The sequence below is a fragment of the Parasteatoda tepidariorum genome, chromosome 3 (assembly GCF_982258835.1).
Source record: "Parasteatoda tepidariorum strain Cologne lab strain chromosome 3, Ptep-v5.0, whole genome shotgun sequence".
Lineage (NCBI taxonomy): Eukaryota > Metazoa > Arthropoda > Arachnida > Araneae > Theridiidae > Parasteatoda > Parasteatoda tepidariorum.
In genome coordinates this window covers 80,836,243-80,854,059 of record NC_141757.1, presented here as the reverse complement: position 1 = coordinate 80,854,059, position 17,817 = coordinate 80,836,243, and the positions used below count along the sequence as shown (strand labels likewise).

The 17,817-nt window shown below is 29.6% G+C and overlaps 1 protein-coding gene across 2 annotated transcripts in view; it reads left to right on the top strand.

Moving 5' to 3' along the window:
* Positions 1–53: 53 nt before the first annotated feature.
* LOC107450889 (neural-cadherin-like) overlaps positions 54–17,817 on the top strand; it is a 301,833-nt gene continuing 284,069 nt past the window's right edge. The window contains exons 1-2 of one of the 2 annotated variants that reach the window (XM_016066818.4): positions 54–287; positions 3,139–4,366. In XM_016066818.4, the coding sequence (XP_015922304.1) occupies positions 3,181–4,366 (1,186 nt within the window). In that variant the 5' untranslated portion in view covers positions 54–287; positions 3,139–3,180. 2 annotated transcript variants of the gene reach the window in all.

Here is a 17,817-nt window from a genome sequence, read left to right as displayed (position 1 = left end):
TACAGTTTTGGTAAGTACTGCCATCTCTTGAATTAAATTATAACTAAATTTTTGTGAAAGTATTTAGTTGGCGATACTTTGCAGACGCCAAATACTTGCTCATTGGTATTGTAACCCCATGAAGCTTCTTTTCTTCAATTCAAACTATCAAACAGGTTCAAAGGCCAACGAGTTTGTTTGGCACGTTGATAGCGGGCAGGGTTGGATTTGTTGTCTGAACTTTAATAAAGCAAATTATGAAAATTTTAACAATGTTTTAGGAATATTATAAATGAATATTTCTTGAAGTAAGTTTTTGTTTACCTTTTTTCATGTTATATTCTTTGGTTCTTTTTAATATTTGAATTCTGGTTCTCCGTGTTTCTGATATTCAATGGTGGTTGTAAACGGGCATTACTCTCTCTAATTTAAATGTAATAACATTTAAAGTCTCAGAATTGTCATATGTTAACTTCATTGTCACTGCTTCTAGCAATAAGTGTGACTGTTTGCATTCCGTTGCAACTTAAAAGACCGGCTAATGATTCATATCCTTAATTTTGTAAGATCTTGAATAGGAGGGAATATTTATTTCTCAGATTTTGACGAATAAATTGTTATTATTTGTACGACCTCTTATCTAGTGAAACCCTTATTGCATGAATTTTTAATGAGTATTTTCTTTGTTGTTTATTATTTTTGTGTTGTATTGATAATGTTTTCATTGTTACTTATCAAGGGATTTACTTCTTATAATGTGAAATATAAACTTTCGCCTTTGTCATTAGTGCCCCGTTTTCGATCTAATATTAAACTAGTTGAGCACCCCTTTCTCTTATGGAGTTGGGGTCGATTAAAAAAGAAAAAATTAAGCACTAACAAGACACTATGAGATCATGGACAAAATTGAATACCTTAACAATTAATAAAACTAAAATAATTCCAATTATTTATTGTCCTTCCCGGTGACTTTATTAAATTAGGCAAACAATGTTTTTTATAGTTCATCCCATCACAATAAAGATTAACTGCATTATGTATCACTTGTCATGATGCTAGTGCTGACAACTCATGATAGTTAAAATTTACAAGTAATTTCTATTTGGTTTTATCCCTTTCAAGGGACCTTAAGGCAGCTATTTCTACTGTATATATTTATTAAATCTGATGCTTATCTAACATTCATTAAGCATTATTGGTGTCAATAATAAAATGGTGATTTTTTTTACTGCTCTTCTGAACAAATAAGTAACTTTACTCCAATAATTTTGCTTCTTAATACTTAGATTATATTTTTATTGCAATGTGTACATAAATTAGTTAAACATAGGTGACAGTAGCAGGTCATTTTTTTCTGTTTCTCCAGAACTAGTTAGTAACACTTCATCAATTTTTCCCTACAACACGTAACTATATTTTCCCATTTCGATTGCCATTGGTTCTGTAGAGAAATTTGTCTAAGAAATGTTTTTGCAAACAAATAAATATGTGGTTTTAAATAATTTTAGAAATACCAATTTTGAGACTTAGTTCTCTTATGCTGCCGTGTTAATGTTAATCAATCAATTTATCTGATAAAGAGAGTAAAGAATAGAAGAAAGAAGTGGTCTGTCTTGGCCAAATTTTTAACTGTTTAACTGTACCTTCACAAATTCAATTTTAGAAAAACGGTAGTTTCGCAAAATAATTTTTCTTAAAATTTTATTTTTGTATCCCGTAAGGAACAATAAATCCCCAATTTTTTCTTGATTTTTTAATTTTCACAAATTATGCCTACATTTTCACAAAATAGTTACCTCTCAGAAAAATCTAGACAGACCCCTGTAAATATAAAAGTAAAAAAATATTTTTTTTTTTTTTAAAGATTAAATAGTTACATGCTTGCAAACATCATTGATATCTATAAATTTTTTTAAAAAAAAAATTGAATGTTTTATAGTCTATAACATTGGCTAACACTTAAACAAAGAGAACTTTACTCTTTTCGGAAAGCTTTCCTGGATAATCTAATCTAATTTTAAGATCAAGAAAAAAAAATTCTGCAGCGACTTTCCAATTTTCAGGCTGATAGAACAAAAGGTTCTGGAGTTATGTGGGAAACAAATATATAAATTCTTAATTTATAGATAATTTGACTTTTGTGGCTAGCGTGTAACTGAAAAGTAGGCTAAAGTATTAGCAATCAAATGATAAATCATTATTTAGTAGATTTGAATTTTATATTCTTTCTACCCAATTCTTTATTAGATTTTGATTAATCAAGTGATTTTGATTGTTGTTAGCTTAATTTAAAATTATTTGTAATTCATATATTATCAATCATTCTAAGATCCCTGAAAGTGTTCCAAATGGATTGATATTCCAAGTGATTGATACTTTACAATGTCACTTTCTTCTATTATAGGTTACAACTAAAGAAATCAATAATACATAATTAGTTTAGTGTCTGGTAAAAATCTGTGATGTAAATGGTTCTCCGAACAAATTTTCAAAATGTGGAACTATTTCCAGGATTAGGGGCCTTTTGACAGATAGTAAAAGTTTTAACCATGGATAGTACATTAAGCTTGGAAGTAGTTATGTTTTATAACAAGCCTATTGAAATAATTTTGCAAGTTTTGGCATAAATTAACAACTTTCACAAGTTTAATTATTGTTTTAATTGCAATTTTATGAGAAAAACAAAAATTGCAAAAAAAGAAAAGGAAAAAGTCCTTAATTAGATAAAGCTGTTTATAAATGTATACATTAAGAAATTATAGTCTATAGATTTTTGTAGCTGCTTAGATATGTGTTCTGTTGAGTCACATGAAGGGGCTATGGTTTAAACATATTGCCTTTAAAAAGAGACTTTAGAAGTAGATTGCCGTTAAAACGTAAGACATATGTATTGCATAAAATTGTAAAAAATTTTCCTAGTATAAGTTATTCCAAAAGTTATGCATGTGCCAATGTCAACTGAAGAGCTCTGTAGCTAAAAGTATTATTTAAATAATCCTATTGATGTCTATAAAGTATTCATATTTGTATAAACTGTTTGATAATGGCTTTATAGCATCTGCTACTGTAAGGCTACTGTTATCTCAGGGCAAGATTATGTCGTTACTAATTTTTCTTTTATTGTTACACACTTTACATTATTCATTCATTTCATTTTAGGTACTTGTGCCTTGGTATCTATGTTCCTAGTCATCATCAATCATGATTCATTTTTCGAGACTTTTAACTTTAATATTTTTAATCACCCCTGCCTTTGCTGTAGTAAAGATTTCCGTTCCACATGACATCCAGCCTGGATATAGTATAAAAAAGCTTAAATCTCATGGTCGGATACACTTATTAGAAGATGAGAGTTCACCACATTTTACCCTCCTTCAAGATGGGTCCCTTATATCTACATCAAACATTTCTGTTTTAGCAGGAAGTAAGGTCGATCTTATTTTAAAAGAAGAGTTGCACGACGAAACCTTAATACACCCCATAACCATCTATGTTAGGCATCGATTTCACATGTTGCAGTTTTCAAAACCGGAGTATCATGGATACATATTTGAAAATGAGCCACCGGAAACCACTGTGGCTGGTTTGAGTGATTTGGCTGTTTATAATGATGTTGGGATGGTCAATTATTCGTTGTCTGGCAGCTCACGGTTTGCTGTCGTACGACACAAAAATTCGATTTCGATTGTCTCCACCAAAAAGCTAGATAGAGAATCTAAAGCCACCTATAAGTTGTTGTTAAATGCGACCGATTCCCTTGGTGATGTTGCAATTGCAACTATTAAAATTGCTGTGAAAGATGTTAATGACAACCCACCAATATTTAGAAGAAGGAATTACAATTTTAATGTGCCTCTCGATACTCCTAAGCATTCCAAAATTGGATTAATCAGAGCAGTCGATGCAGATGGCGATAAACCAGTTTATAGCTTTTTGAACAGCAAGAGCAAGGAGTTTGTGATTGTTCCCAAAACAGGGGAGGTTTTATTGATGAGTGATAAAAAAATTGGCGTTTACAATTTATATGTCCAAGCGCATGACAATAGGATTCCAATGTTATATAGTGATGCCATCCCTGTTGTGATTAGTGTTGGAAATCTTGTTTCTGAAGAAAATGTTACACCCCATAGGAGATCGAAGCGTTCCATCAGACAAACGAGAACGTATGAGCATTTCTTGGAGTCTGATGCCAGTATGCCTGGAAAGGTTATGTTTCGATTAGAAAGTATTCGACCTGACGAAATTTTCACTCTCGAAAATGGTAGCCGTTGGATTGATGTTGATCACAACGGTGATGTGAAAGTGAAAGAACCGTGGGATTACGAACAGCTTGAACGTGAAAAGACTATCGATTTTTGGGTACAAATTAAAGCTCCTCAACAACCAGGTAAGTCAATTGTTTTTTATATTAGAACTTGATTGCTTAGCTTCTGTAAAATGCATTACTGATGAATTCCCTATTTTTTTACCTTAATATTACAGGTTTCAGTGTTAATTCCTTTGATCATATTTAAAAACTTTTTTTGGGCAGTTAAATTTCCTTGCATTTAATAATATTTTCTATCTTTTTTTTTCACCTTATAATTAAGGCGAAGGTTTGAAAAGTGCATATACTTTGTCTAAAGTAAGAACTCCCCCAACTGTTCCTTCTGGACCCCTGGCAGTGACTATGGTAACGAGGTATAACTATTTCAAGTAGGGATGTGGGATCATTGTTTAGGACAGGTTTTGACTCTGGTTGGCGAGAGAAAGGGAATCATTTCCTTTGGTCTACTATGTGAGCCTTAGAGTGAAGAAAAGCTACCTACCCTCCCTGAAATGCACTATTCTTGTTTTTATAAAAGCAGGCAGTCTCAGACTTTGTGGTGGGGGGAGTTCTTACTGTAGACAAACTATAGTTTGCTCTTAACAATCTCAACACAATTTAGTCAATGTGATAATCTAAAATTAAATTGGCTTAGTTGTACTAATAATCTTTCTTGCTTTATAAAATATGATCGCATACCTACCTTTTGTTTTTTTCATGATAATTGTATAACAAAAAGGATTTAACTTTTCAAAAGATTAACCAAATATGTTGTATGTATACGGGAGAAGTACATTAGCCTCAGGGTTATTACTATAAAGATTAATTATCTTAAAGATTATTACAATTAGTTATTGCTGCTTATAAAGCTGCCAAGTGAAAGAATAATTTTTTCTCCAAAATATTTGATTAATGGGCAAGGAAATATTGGTAAATAAATTGTTGAGTTTGTTAAATAAATGACAGGTCATTTCTCATGACAATGGAAATGTTGGCAGTTATAGAAATAAGTTTACTATATTATAAGTTTGACAAATAGTAGTTGCTTTAATAGTTAGAAAAGGTAGTGAAATATTAAAACCAGGGGTCTGTCCAGACATTTTGTGAAAGGTCCGATTTTCGTGAAATTGTGAAAAAATTACTCACATTCTTTCAACGAGGGTCCTGCTTCTATGAACTTGTGCAAATAGGGTCCGGTTATTTCAAAAGACTTTTTCAGGGAGTTTTTGAATTGTAAATAGATACAAGATTATGCTCAGCACTGTCAAATTATAATAAAAAAAATTACATTTTCAAAAATAAACAGCATTTGCTGCTTCTAAATTAGAGATGCAACATACAAATATTTGGTATTTAGCCTATTCTGCTGAACGCGGAATATTCATTTCGGACAAATAATGGAAGAATCGTCTGCAGATGACAAAACTTAATTCGTTTACTTCCATCTTTCTTGTTTTCCGCCCTGGGAAGGGTTTATTCAATTAGCAAAACAATAATGAAGATAAACAAATTTGTGATGGGTCCCATTAAAAGATAAATTGGTTCAGTAAACAGCCTGAGTCCTTGTTTGCGTAATTAAAGTTAAAGCCCTTTAAACTTTCTTATTAAATTTGAAGGAGGTCGTTTCAAAAATATTTTGGGGCGATTTTATTTAATTGAAATTTAAGATATTAATGAATAATGTGTACAATTTACCATTGCGTTTAAAGAAAACGGTACAACAAACAATGATGTTCTTAGGTTCTTAAAAGGTTATTTAATATTATTAATTCGTCTCCTTTTATTGATTACTGAATCAATTCAATCGGAAAATAATTTTTTTTTTCTTTCATCAAATTTTCTTTCTTTTTGTACCCCTTAATGTTATTCTTCAGATACCTTTACAGTTTGGACACTTTATACTTTGAAGTAGAAGTTCCTGTTCTCATATTCTAAACCCAAAAGAATCTGATGCCGCCTTGAAAAAAGAAAAAGTTTTAAAAATAACTGCTCGGCAGATGTTGAAGTACCTTTTTAGCGCGTGTTCTGAGCCATACATTGGACACGAGAGCGTGAAGTAGAATTTGCTATCAGTGGAATACAATGGGTTATGTTGTCCGGAAATAATAAAGTGGTCTCAGAGGCCTTAAATGCATTATTATATTTTGCATTACAGCAGCGATATTGTTCGATTTAACTGTGAAAGGGTGACTTGGAACTTCCTTTTTAAATGCCTACTTGATAATTTATGAATTATAAATTTAAAATGCCGTTCTGTTTTATGAAAGCTGTAGTTAGTTCTTACATTCATTACTACTTGCTTTGTTAGTGACCGTTTCCTTTATCTAACAATTGTTATTATTTTTTTTTATTTGCAACCCTTTAGATTTATTTTCTCTTTTGAAGTTTTATTTTTTTTCTTTCTCTATGATTAAAACATTTAAATTAAAATTTTTTTTCAAGGCTAAATATCTGTGTTCAAATTCATGTAAATGCCGAAAAATTTAAATCCCATTTTCCGCTGATGTGTATAATGGTACCATAAATATTAAGTTGTTACTGACTTTGACTACGTAATTCAGTTAAGCTTCTTGGACATGTTCGGCGATATAATGTGTGTTTTGAAATTTTGTGTGCTGAGCGTTACCACATGTTCTTAAGAATAATAAGAGAAATAGATCAGTGTATTGCTGTTCTTATTTTTTTAAAATAAAAGTTTTTTTTTTTTTTTTTAGAAGCCGTTTGTCATAACGATCTCTCATCTCAATCCCACAGAAATTGGACTTGTCACTAAGAAAAAAATTATGATCCGAATTTAAAATATAAGTGCTTAATAATCTATAGAGAAATAATTCTGTGAATTTCTTTTTTAAGAAGATTCGATCGTGTTTGAAAATCGAATTATAGCCACTAGTTGAGTTTTTTTTAAAATTATATTTTATTATTTTATTTTACATGTAAATAGGGCATTATTATTAAAGTTACAAGTACACGATCTTTTATGGAAGCAATAAATTTAGCCTACAGCTAAAATAGTTCAACGCAATACATTTAGTTCAATGTTAGTTGATAATTTTTATCCTTTTATGTATAAATCATATCCTTTCTTTCTCTTTCATTTATATTTAAATCATGATTAAGGACTCCATGTAGTATCTATTTTGGTATTATTTTTTTAAATTTTTTTTTATTGAAACTTAATTAGTTTAAAAATAATTATACTTTTTCTTTCCTAAATTAAGTTTTGGTTCGAAGCATTTAGCATCAGAGCTGCAGGTTGTGTACCTTTAATTAAAAGTAATATAACTGTCGTGAATTTTATAATGTTTAATAATTTTTGTCTACATTCGAATGTTTAATAAACTAGTAAGTATTCCGTTCCCCAGTTCGTCCTAGCATTTGTGTTTGTACGTTTATCATTTTATTGTAATTAACAAGATAATTGCAAATTATCTACCCTTTTAAGCATTTTCGTAAAGATTTCTAATTGTTATTTTAAGTATAGCCCATATTTCTTTTAAGTGAAAAGATATTAGGATATTTTCTGATCCTTATTCTCTCGCAACATCTTTCTATGTTCAAAATATGTATGAAAAAACCATTTCACCCCATTTGATTTTTGAAAAAAAATCTGATGAAATAAAAGTATTATTAAACGGTTCCCCCTTCCTCTTTTTTTAAAATTCCAGATGCTCCTGTAATTGCATGTTCCATTGTGTAGTTTTTTTTCCCCCTTTCTTCTTATAATTAGATGAAGTTTTAGGTTTTGGGGATAATTTGGTTCGAATTGCTGTGTGATTCAGCAGCAGTTGTGAGTCTATAGTAGTGTATTTCCATATCTAGTTTGGAGAGGGGAGAGTCGAGGAAAAAAAATTGTTTGTTCTTCCTTCATCTAGTTTCGTTACTGACGATCAGTGGCGTATCTAGGGTATGGCAAGTATGGCGAATGCCATGGGCGCATTATTTCAAAAAGGCGCAAAATCGATCAACATCAACGATTTTTTTACTTAAAAATTTTATTAAGTGTTTTTTTTAAATTCATATATATCGGGTTGAGTAAAAAGTTTTCCGCCAAGAGGAGATACCTCCGTGCCAGCAGCAGCCATTCCCGTGGTAGTTAACCTTTTCTGAAATGGGCTTTTGCATTTTAAAGCTGAAAGTTGGAACTAACAACTGTGTAATTTGTTTGTCAAAACTTCATAATCTTGTGCACCAGAAAAGTGTTTGAAATGGAGCTATCACGTAAGCAGATCAGAACGATTATGTACTATGAATTCCGAAATAAACTCAGTGTAACTGAATGCCACAAGAAAATGTGTGAAAGTTTAGGTTTCAATACTGTTTCTTATGATACAGTAAAAGTTTGGTTTCGAAAGTTTAATAATGGAAATTTCAACATTGAAGATGAACCACGTTCTGGCCGCCCTATTGAGATTGATTGTGACCAATTAAAGTAAATTATTGATCAAGACAGAAATGTTTCAACACGAACCATTGCGTTAGAGCTTGACGTTTGCCAAAAAACAATAGTAAATGCCCTCAAACGCATAAATTTAACATTTAAGTTTAACCGCTGGGTGCCTCACGAATTGACTGCTGAAGACAAGAGCAAAAGAAAAGCGGCCTGTTTGGTTCTGCTCAGAGATCAAAGGAAAGAGAACATTCTGGACAGAATTGTGACCTGTGATGAAAAATGGGTATACTACAACAATACTAGCCGTAAAGGAGGGTGGTCAGCACCCGGGGAATCAGCAGGTTCGGTTGCAAGACGAACGCTAACTAACAAGAAGGTCCTTCTCTGTATCTGGTGGGATTGTCGTGGAATTATCTACAAAGAGTACCTGAAAAGCGGGCAGGCTATCAACAGTACAATATACAGCAATATGCTAGTCAAAGTTAGCGATGCCATTCGCGAAAAACGAAAAAACGAGTTCAGAAGGAAGGTGGTTCTCTTTCATCAAGATAACGCCCGGCCACATGTCAGTGCAATGACCGGCTGGACCCTCTACACACTGGAGTGGGATTTGATGCCACATCCACCATACACTCCAGACATGGCACCTTCAGATTACTATCTGTTTTCACATTTGCAGCTGCATCTTGATGGCACAATCTTCCGTTCAAATGACGAGGTCATAAATGAGGTTGATCGCTTTCTGGACTTGCGCACCTCCCAGTTCTTCGCAGAAGGGATTGAAAAGTTGCCAAAACGTTGGCAGACTATTGTTGATTTAAATGGAGATTACTATCCTCATTAACTTTGCTGATTTTCGATCTATTTATCATTTTACAGGATTGTTTTTTTTGGCGGAAAACTTTTTACTCAACCTGATATATATATATATATATATATATATATATATATATATATATATATATATATTTATATATATATATATATATATATATATATATATATATATATATACAGAGAGAGAGAGAGAGAGTTAGTTAGAGGGCGAATTAAAATCAAGTATACAACACTTAACCATTTCATGTGGGCTCGAAAAGAAGACATCGTCTTTTGAGGGACTCTTTTTGTCACTGGGAGAGTGAAGTATGAAAGGGAACCGCTAATCGTAAAACAAAGTAGGTGACAAGCGTCAAACAATTCAGGTTAAATATAATTTGTTAATGTTCATGAATACATTCACGTTAATTACTAAAATAAGTAACTGAAAAAAATATCTTTGTCCTTTCTGCTGTTATATTTACGACGATTTCGGCAAAAACAAAATTTTAATTATAAAATCATAATTCAAAGAATAATGCTTAATTTTTAATAATTATTACTCTCGTTGCTAACTTTTTGATACATTCCAATTAAAATATTTTTAATTTTAGAAAATTTCCTAAATAATTCCCATTTAATTTTCATCAAAATCCTTTTACTAAAAGTCTTTTAACCACATATATAATTTCAAATGCATTTAAAATTTTCGAAAATGTAGCTTATCATTGCTTCACAACAAGTCAAAGCTGTAATAGAAAGAATTTAAGTTATCGCCAGGGCCGGATTAAGAACCTCAGAGGCCCTAAGTACTTATATTTTTGGATGCTCCTTAAATATAATTAAGAAGATCAATATAAATAAATAAAATATTTTTCTTAAGGAAAACTAAAGTTTAAAAAAATAAATAAATGTATATAACTGCAAAATTTAACACTTTTTGCAGAGAATCTGGTGGAAATCAAAATTTTTCAATTAACTCTGTGAATGTTTTTTAAGACTAATCAAGTATTCTTCGATTTTAGAGGAAAATTAAAATAATTCCTGGTATTTCATTTTTAAAAATTCATTTTAAAAATTGCCTTTCAAATCTATAAAATATAACCTAATTTTATTTTCAAACTTTCCGGGTGTTACGTAATGTTTTCGAATATGCTTTTTAAATTTTTAATAAAAATATTTCCACTGCGGGTGTCAAGTTAATATTCACGTAAAAAAAAAAAATATCGAACTTTAACCAATTTTTATGGAGAATACAAAAGGTTAATTCAGTATATAAACGAAATTAGTAATTAATAAAAATAACAAACAACTCTTTTTTTTCTATGTCCTAGAATGTTGAGAAACCTGAGACAGTTCTCCATGAATTAATAAAAGATTTCTTATTATCTACCGCATTTATTATTATTATTAATTCAACTATTTCGCTTTTTGTGTCAAAATCGGTTTGCTTCCTTTGAAAAACGTAGTGTTAAGTTTATTTTACATTATTATTTTATTCATAATAATCAATCAAAAATATTCTATACATTTAATGTGTTTAATGTAAAACAATTTAAAGTTCTGAATTAATAATAAACTTAATTTATAATTAAACCGTTACATGCTGCTTCACTTTAATTTCATGTTTGTGAAAATTAACAACAGAAAGTGAGTTTTGTATATAAGTGATAGTGTGATTATTTTAGAACGCACAATCATGGTTATATATAAAAATAAAATAATTAACTAATTAATATAATGATTAACTAATTAATATAATGATTAACTAATTAATATTAATATAGTTTATATAGCCTGTGCTATGTATGATGTTATAGCTTTTGAGTAGTAAATATATCGATATATCAAATTTCTTCTTCCTCGGCAATGCATAACGTATTTATTTAAAATCATGTACTTTTCAATAATAAAAAAAGAATACAAATCCTAAAAATATTTATTGATTTTTATTTAGAATAGCTTACTTTGATATTCATTTCAGTTTAAAATAATTTACTTAAAAAAATGCTTTCGACTTAGATTATTTGATATTATTTATGTATATTTGAAAATACCATACGTTAAAATTAAACTATAATAAAGAAGCTGAATCCTTAAATTTAAAATATTTATCTATATGAAAAAATTGAGTAAAAATATAAGAGACTAAAAGAAAATGAAAGACGAACGAACGAATTTTAGGATGTTCAAAAGTGGGTGAGAAATGTAAAGAAACTTTTTCTCCTTATCTAAAGGAAAGTGAGACCTCCCATAGTGCATCCCACTGTAACTTTACTCTTTCTTTTGAAGAAGTCCCCCATTCAACAAGAAAAGATAAGAGAAAGACCAGAATGCAGAGAATCCATGATCCCTGAATAAATTTTTATTTTCTTTATTTTTTCACTACCACAAGCAAAGAGAAAAGAATTTGTTCCTCCTCTTCGTATCACATTACAAGATTGTAGTCGTTCTAAAAAGGCAATTAATCAGGGAACCCCTTTAGGCAGAGATAGATCTTGGTGATGACCAGAGGACAGAGAAATGTAAAATCCATAGGGTGTCTCATGCTTGTAAATCTTCAGTTTCATCAGGGGTTAAAATCTCTTTGAAAAACGTTTTCGGGATCTGTTGAATAGATTTCAAAAAGAACCCCTGCTGTAAATTAGTGTAAATCCTTCCAAAACAGGAAATATTTATCATCCATGGTGGGAATCACCTCCACAAAAGTGTGAAATACTAAAAATGGGAGGTGCCTCTGTCTGGTAGTACACCCCTCTATTTTGAAAAATAAAGACAGACGTAATTGTAAGTTGTTAGGTGTTCACGCTCCTATGAAAAATTCTGCTCGTTCTAGTTGTTATTTCAAAATTTAATTCAAGAAAATAAATATTTATAGTCGATTTTGGAATTTTATAATCTAATTTGATAGGTTACAGCTTTTTCAGATAGGTTTTAATTCATTCAACTATTTAAGTGGTAAGATTTTTTTCCTTGATTGTAAGTAATCATTTCCTAAATATTTAAATAAATGTATTACGCATAAATTATTAATTAGCATTATAGGCGTTCGTTATATTTTTTAGAAATGATGTCTATGTGAAGGGATGCCAACTGCTAAGATTTCTCAGAAATATTTTATTAAGTGGTGGAAAGTTAAAGACCAAAGCTTGCAAACGTTTGGATAATTTTGGTTAAATTTTAAATGCTTACAACTAGATAACTGGAATGAAATTGTGTTTAACACGAAATTCCGAGTTATACATACGTAGTGGCTTAAAAAATAATTTTATATCAAATTTAATAATTAAATAATTGTATATCTGCATAAACCAAGAAACAAAACATAAATTTTGCTACCACTAGAAAAAAGTTTCCCATTAAACAGAGCAAGTTGTCATCTCTATATACATATAGATCGAGAGGGACATTTGGCTCTCCCCCCTTTTAATTTTATAAATTAGAATTTATAATATTTTTTAGTTTCTATTATTGCTGTTTTATATGAAAAAACATTTAACATGCACAAGGAATTTTTTGTAGTAATAATAAAACATTGTATAATTAAATATTCGTTAATGCTTTATTATTAAAATTAATATGTAGTAAAAAAAAGATAAATGTTAAAATTTCAAATGTTATTGGGGACATAATTTTTTAAATTTTCTGAAAATTTATTGCGATAGGTAAATCATTTTTTGTTTACAAGTAAGTAACATTCATGAAGTAACATGCTTTTCTTTTTATTTCTTTTAATAGATAAATTTTGAATTTAACCACTTGTAAAAGTTTGATCTTTTTTTCTTCCTTTGAATGGTTAGGAAGCATATCGTCAGTTGTTGGCATTTTTTTTTTTTTTTTTGTACTCTAAGTTACAGAAGTATATTCACTCACAATTTTAATTATATTTTAATGCTTTAAATGTGAATTGCAATAATCCTTCTACTTACAAATTGAAATTTTTTCTTCTAATTTTTAAAGACATGTTTGTTCTGAATTTTTAAATTATATTCAGTTAATATTTATCAAACTGTCTTTGACTTTGAAATTGAATCAACTTCTTCCTTATTTCTCGGCCACAAAATTTCGCAAATCTTTCTCCTATATTTTTTCTTTTTTTTCAGATTGCCATTTTCTTCCCTTTTTTTTCAAATAAAAAATAGATAAAATAAATACTACTTTTTTAATTTTATATAAATACTATTCTTTTAATTTTCAAGTGTTTTACAATATATGTTACTTACATTACATTTATATCATCCCATATCACATTGCTTGAAAAAAATTGGTATACTATTTTCAAATGGGTTTATTAAGTGTCCTCCATTTATATATTATATTTATTTCTTATAATCAAAGTAAAATGGTAGCAAAATAATATTAATGTTATAATGTGTAGTTTATAACCCAATCATTACAACAGTTTAGTAACTTGAAAGAAAAAGTTATCAATAAAGTGATAATCACAATAATATTTATTCATTAAATTATTATCTTTATTTTAAGAATATATTTAGAAATGTATTTCCATAAAGATGCAAAAAGTCATCTTCTCGAATATTTCAATGATTTATATTTTTTTCTTTTTCTTTAAAAACAACTTAATTTACACAATTATAAACGACCTTTATAATTGCGCAGAATTTTTTTTTCACTTTGCTTGAAAATCTCTCTAGGTACTTCTCAGATTGCGATTACCCCCTAAATTTTGGGATTCAGAAATCCAAATCCGTCGAAAAAATGGCATGTATAAACAGAAACTTCAGAGAAAGTACGTTTTAGTATCTGATTTCGTAACTTAAAATATCATACCTGCACCTATTAATTATCATATTTTAAGTCACCCCTTGAACCATTGAGATGAGAAGAAAGTGAAGATCTGATCATTAGATCAAAAGTTATCAGGATGGTCCGTTTATTTATTTTTTTGCGCACTGAACGTCTAAAAATTCATAATTCAAATTTGTTTAATATTTTGCTTTATTTTTAATTTGTTCCATTGTGATGCGAAGAGAATTTTTCATATTTTTTTTTTAATTAAATATGCTAGAATGTATTCTGGTCTATTTTTTTACTTTTTGCCTTTTTTTTACTGTTAGCAAAAGAATTATTTCTAGATATTCTTAAAACTAATCGTCAGCTTCCCCTAATTTATTTCTCAATAAAAAATGTATTATTGTCGTTATTAAGTCTTGTTTTGTATGTAATTGTGTGTATATTTTTTCTTATTATCTGTTTTTATATAAGGATTGTAAAACGTAATTATATTAAGAGCATCGGTTTTTTTATTTTATTGAACAGTAAATAAACTAATCAAAATATATCTTTTTTTTTATTGTTGCTATTTTATTCGTAATTATCATAACAAATCGTAATTATTTACACTGTAATCTTTAAAGAATTTATTATATCGCGATGATTTTATTTTGATGTTAGCAAAGCGTGATTATTTAAAAAAAAATCAATTTCCGTCAGTTTTAATTTTGAAAATGTTGAGTAATCATCCGGTTATGTTATAGTTCTTCTTTAACTCAGAGCTACATTTGTTGTGTGTACGTAATTCTGTTACCAAATTATATTTGTAAAACTTTAAAATATAATTGTGCTTAATTAAACAACTTCTTCTTAGAATTTTTATTGACAATTGAAAAAACGCAATAGAATCTTCTATAAATATGATAAAAAAGGTATTTTAATTTCTTACCGATGAGGATTTCGAATACACGTGAATGCATAACAATTAAAAAGAGATAATTTTATTGTTATATTTAATATTTATTTATTTATCAATTTTTTTTTTTTAAATTCAATTCAATCTTTTTGTGATATTGTCAAAAGAATTAAATACTTCAAACAATGCTTTTATTTTGTATTGGATAAAAAAAAAAAAAAAATTTAATATTTTAGTAAGGGCGCCAGTAAGAGGTTTGCCATAGGCGCTTCTTTCCATAGATACGCCTCTGCTGACGATTGAAGCCTGGTTAAATGAACAGATGTTTCATTTTTTTTCGGGGATTGAACTCCTTATACCCAGTCTTTCGTGATCGACCTATTGGCGCCGAAACACTTGGCAAACAATAGCTTAATTCAAATAGTTTTTGGTGAAATTCTCTCTCTGCTGTTATGCTATTTGATTTCTGTATTTTTTTTTTTAATACATAAAAAAAAAAACCTAAGTTTCTTCGTTATTGTTGAGTGTTATTTAATATAATGCTTTCTTTAATTATAAGTGCGGTTATAATTACAGAGATGCCAACTTGCTCCGGACGGTAAATATATATTTTAAAGTGGTAGTTTATCAATTGTGATTCTTGGTTTAATAAATTAAATTTTGTAGATTTTTATCCACCACTATTTCTCAATAATTCCTAGGCTTATGTAATTCACCACTTTAAAGTACTTATGTCATGCAATACCTTTTAAAAAGCAAGCAAAAATAGTCAAATATTTGCAAAATTTAGTTTGTAGTTATTTACCGTTTTTTTATTTATTTTGGCTGGTCCGGAGCAGTTGGCATCTCTGTAATTAGTGTTTGCAATTTCTTTTAGCTATGGAGTAGTGCGCCAAATTTTCTTGTTTGAAAATCTGTTGATATGTTGACACCGATATGTTAAGTTTATTCGATTTTAATCTATATTATATTATAAGCAGAGCCTAATTTAAGTTTAGAAGTTAATTAGAACCCGAGAAACGCACAAAACTTTAGTTTCAAGTTTACCCTCTTTTTTCTTAACCTAACTTATGTACTCTATTAACTCTAAAATTAAATTTATATTTTTATAATGTTATTTTTTATAGAACTAATTTTATTTCTATTCCAATTAATTATTTTTATTTTCCCTGCAGAGTTACTTTCTATTCGTTTTTTTGATTTTGACAGCCCTCTTGGAATTTAGGAGCCTTCAATTGCATATTCCCTTTCGTAAATCCACACTCAACAGGGGTCTGTTTAGAAGAAATTTGGGTCCGTTAACGGACCCTTCATGAAATATCTTTTCATAAAACGGACCATTCACAAAATATTTTAACTTATAAGCGGACCCTTCACAAAATGATTTTTCTTTCAATCGGACCCTTCACAAATTTTTATCTTCATTATTGTTTTGTTAATCCAATGAAACCTATCTAGTGGGGGGTGGGAAAAAAGATGGATGTAAATGAAATAAGTTTTGTCTTCGGCAGACGCTTCTATTATTCGTCCGAAATGAATATTCTGCGTTCAGTAGTATAGGCTTAGTACGAAATATTTGTAAGTTAAATTAATCTCTAATTTAGAAGCAGCAATTGCTGTTTATTGTTGAAAATTTTATTTTTTTCAGTTATAATTTTAGAGTGTTGAGCATTTACAATTTAAAAACTCCTTGAAAAAGTTTTTTTTGAAATAACCAGGACCCTATTTGCACCAATTCATAAAAGCAGGACCGTTAAATCACAAAATGTCTGGACAGACCCCTGCTCTAGCTGTGAGGTTTTTGTATTTCCAAATTTTATTATTAACTGGTAAAACTCCAGTTCAGGTTTATTGTTTTATATCGTATTAGATATCGATAAATATCAATGTTTGTAAAAGAAAAGCGGGAGAAAGGGTAAAAAATTACAGACCCCTCTCTACACATGTTTTTAAATGTGGTGACCCTGAAATGCAACACTCAAGCAATTTTTATATTTGAATGATTATAAAATATATAGTAAGTGTTTTATAATCAAAGTAATTAATTTTCTAGGATATTCGTGTAAGAAGTCGCTCACGCAGCTACATAATCCAGATCGTTTTTCTAAATAATCCCCTCAAAATATAAGTGAAATCGATGATTTTGCTCTGATCACCACGGAACATCGCGTTCTCATTATGAAAAAAAGAATGTAAGGTCACGATCTTTATCAGCTCCGTGTCCGTTACTTGTTTCGCTTAGTGTCCATCATTTCCGGAGACCGGATATTTCCGGAAGTATCGCCGGAAATAGCTTTTCAAGCAGCTCGTGCGTATCTCTGGATTAAATGCTGCTTTGTAGCTTTCATTGGCGCGAAACTTGGTTATTTGTACTAACAATCTTCAAAGGATTATTCTTTTTATTAAATTAACCCTCAGAGCTTTTTGCGTGTATTTTTTTTGGCCGACGTAATTGTTAAGAATTCTGGACGATTTGCATGCATCTATACGATTATAAGCTCTTAAAATATAACTTACAAAATAAATACAAGTTAAAACTGCAATTTGCATAATGCATGTTCCCTTGCATGATGCTTTCATTTTGTCGCTTTTTTAGCCATTTTATTTTCAAGCTAATATCTTATGCAGTTTTTTTCCACCTCGAGTACGTTATGTCGAGTATAGTCGAATACC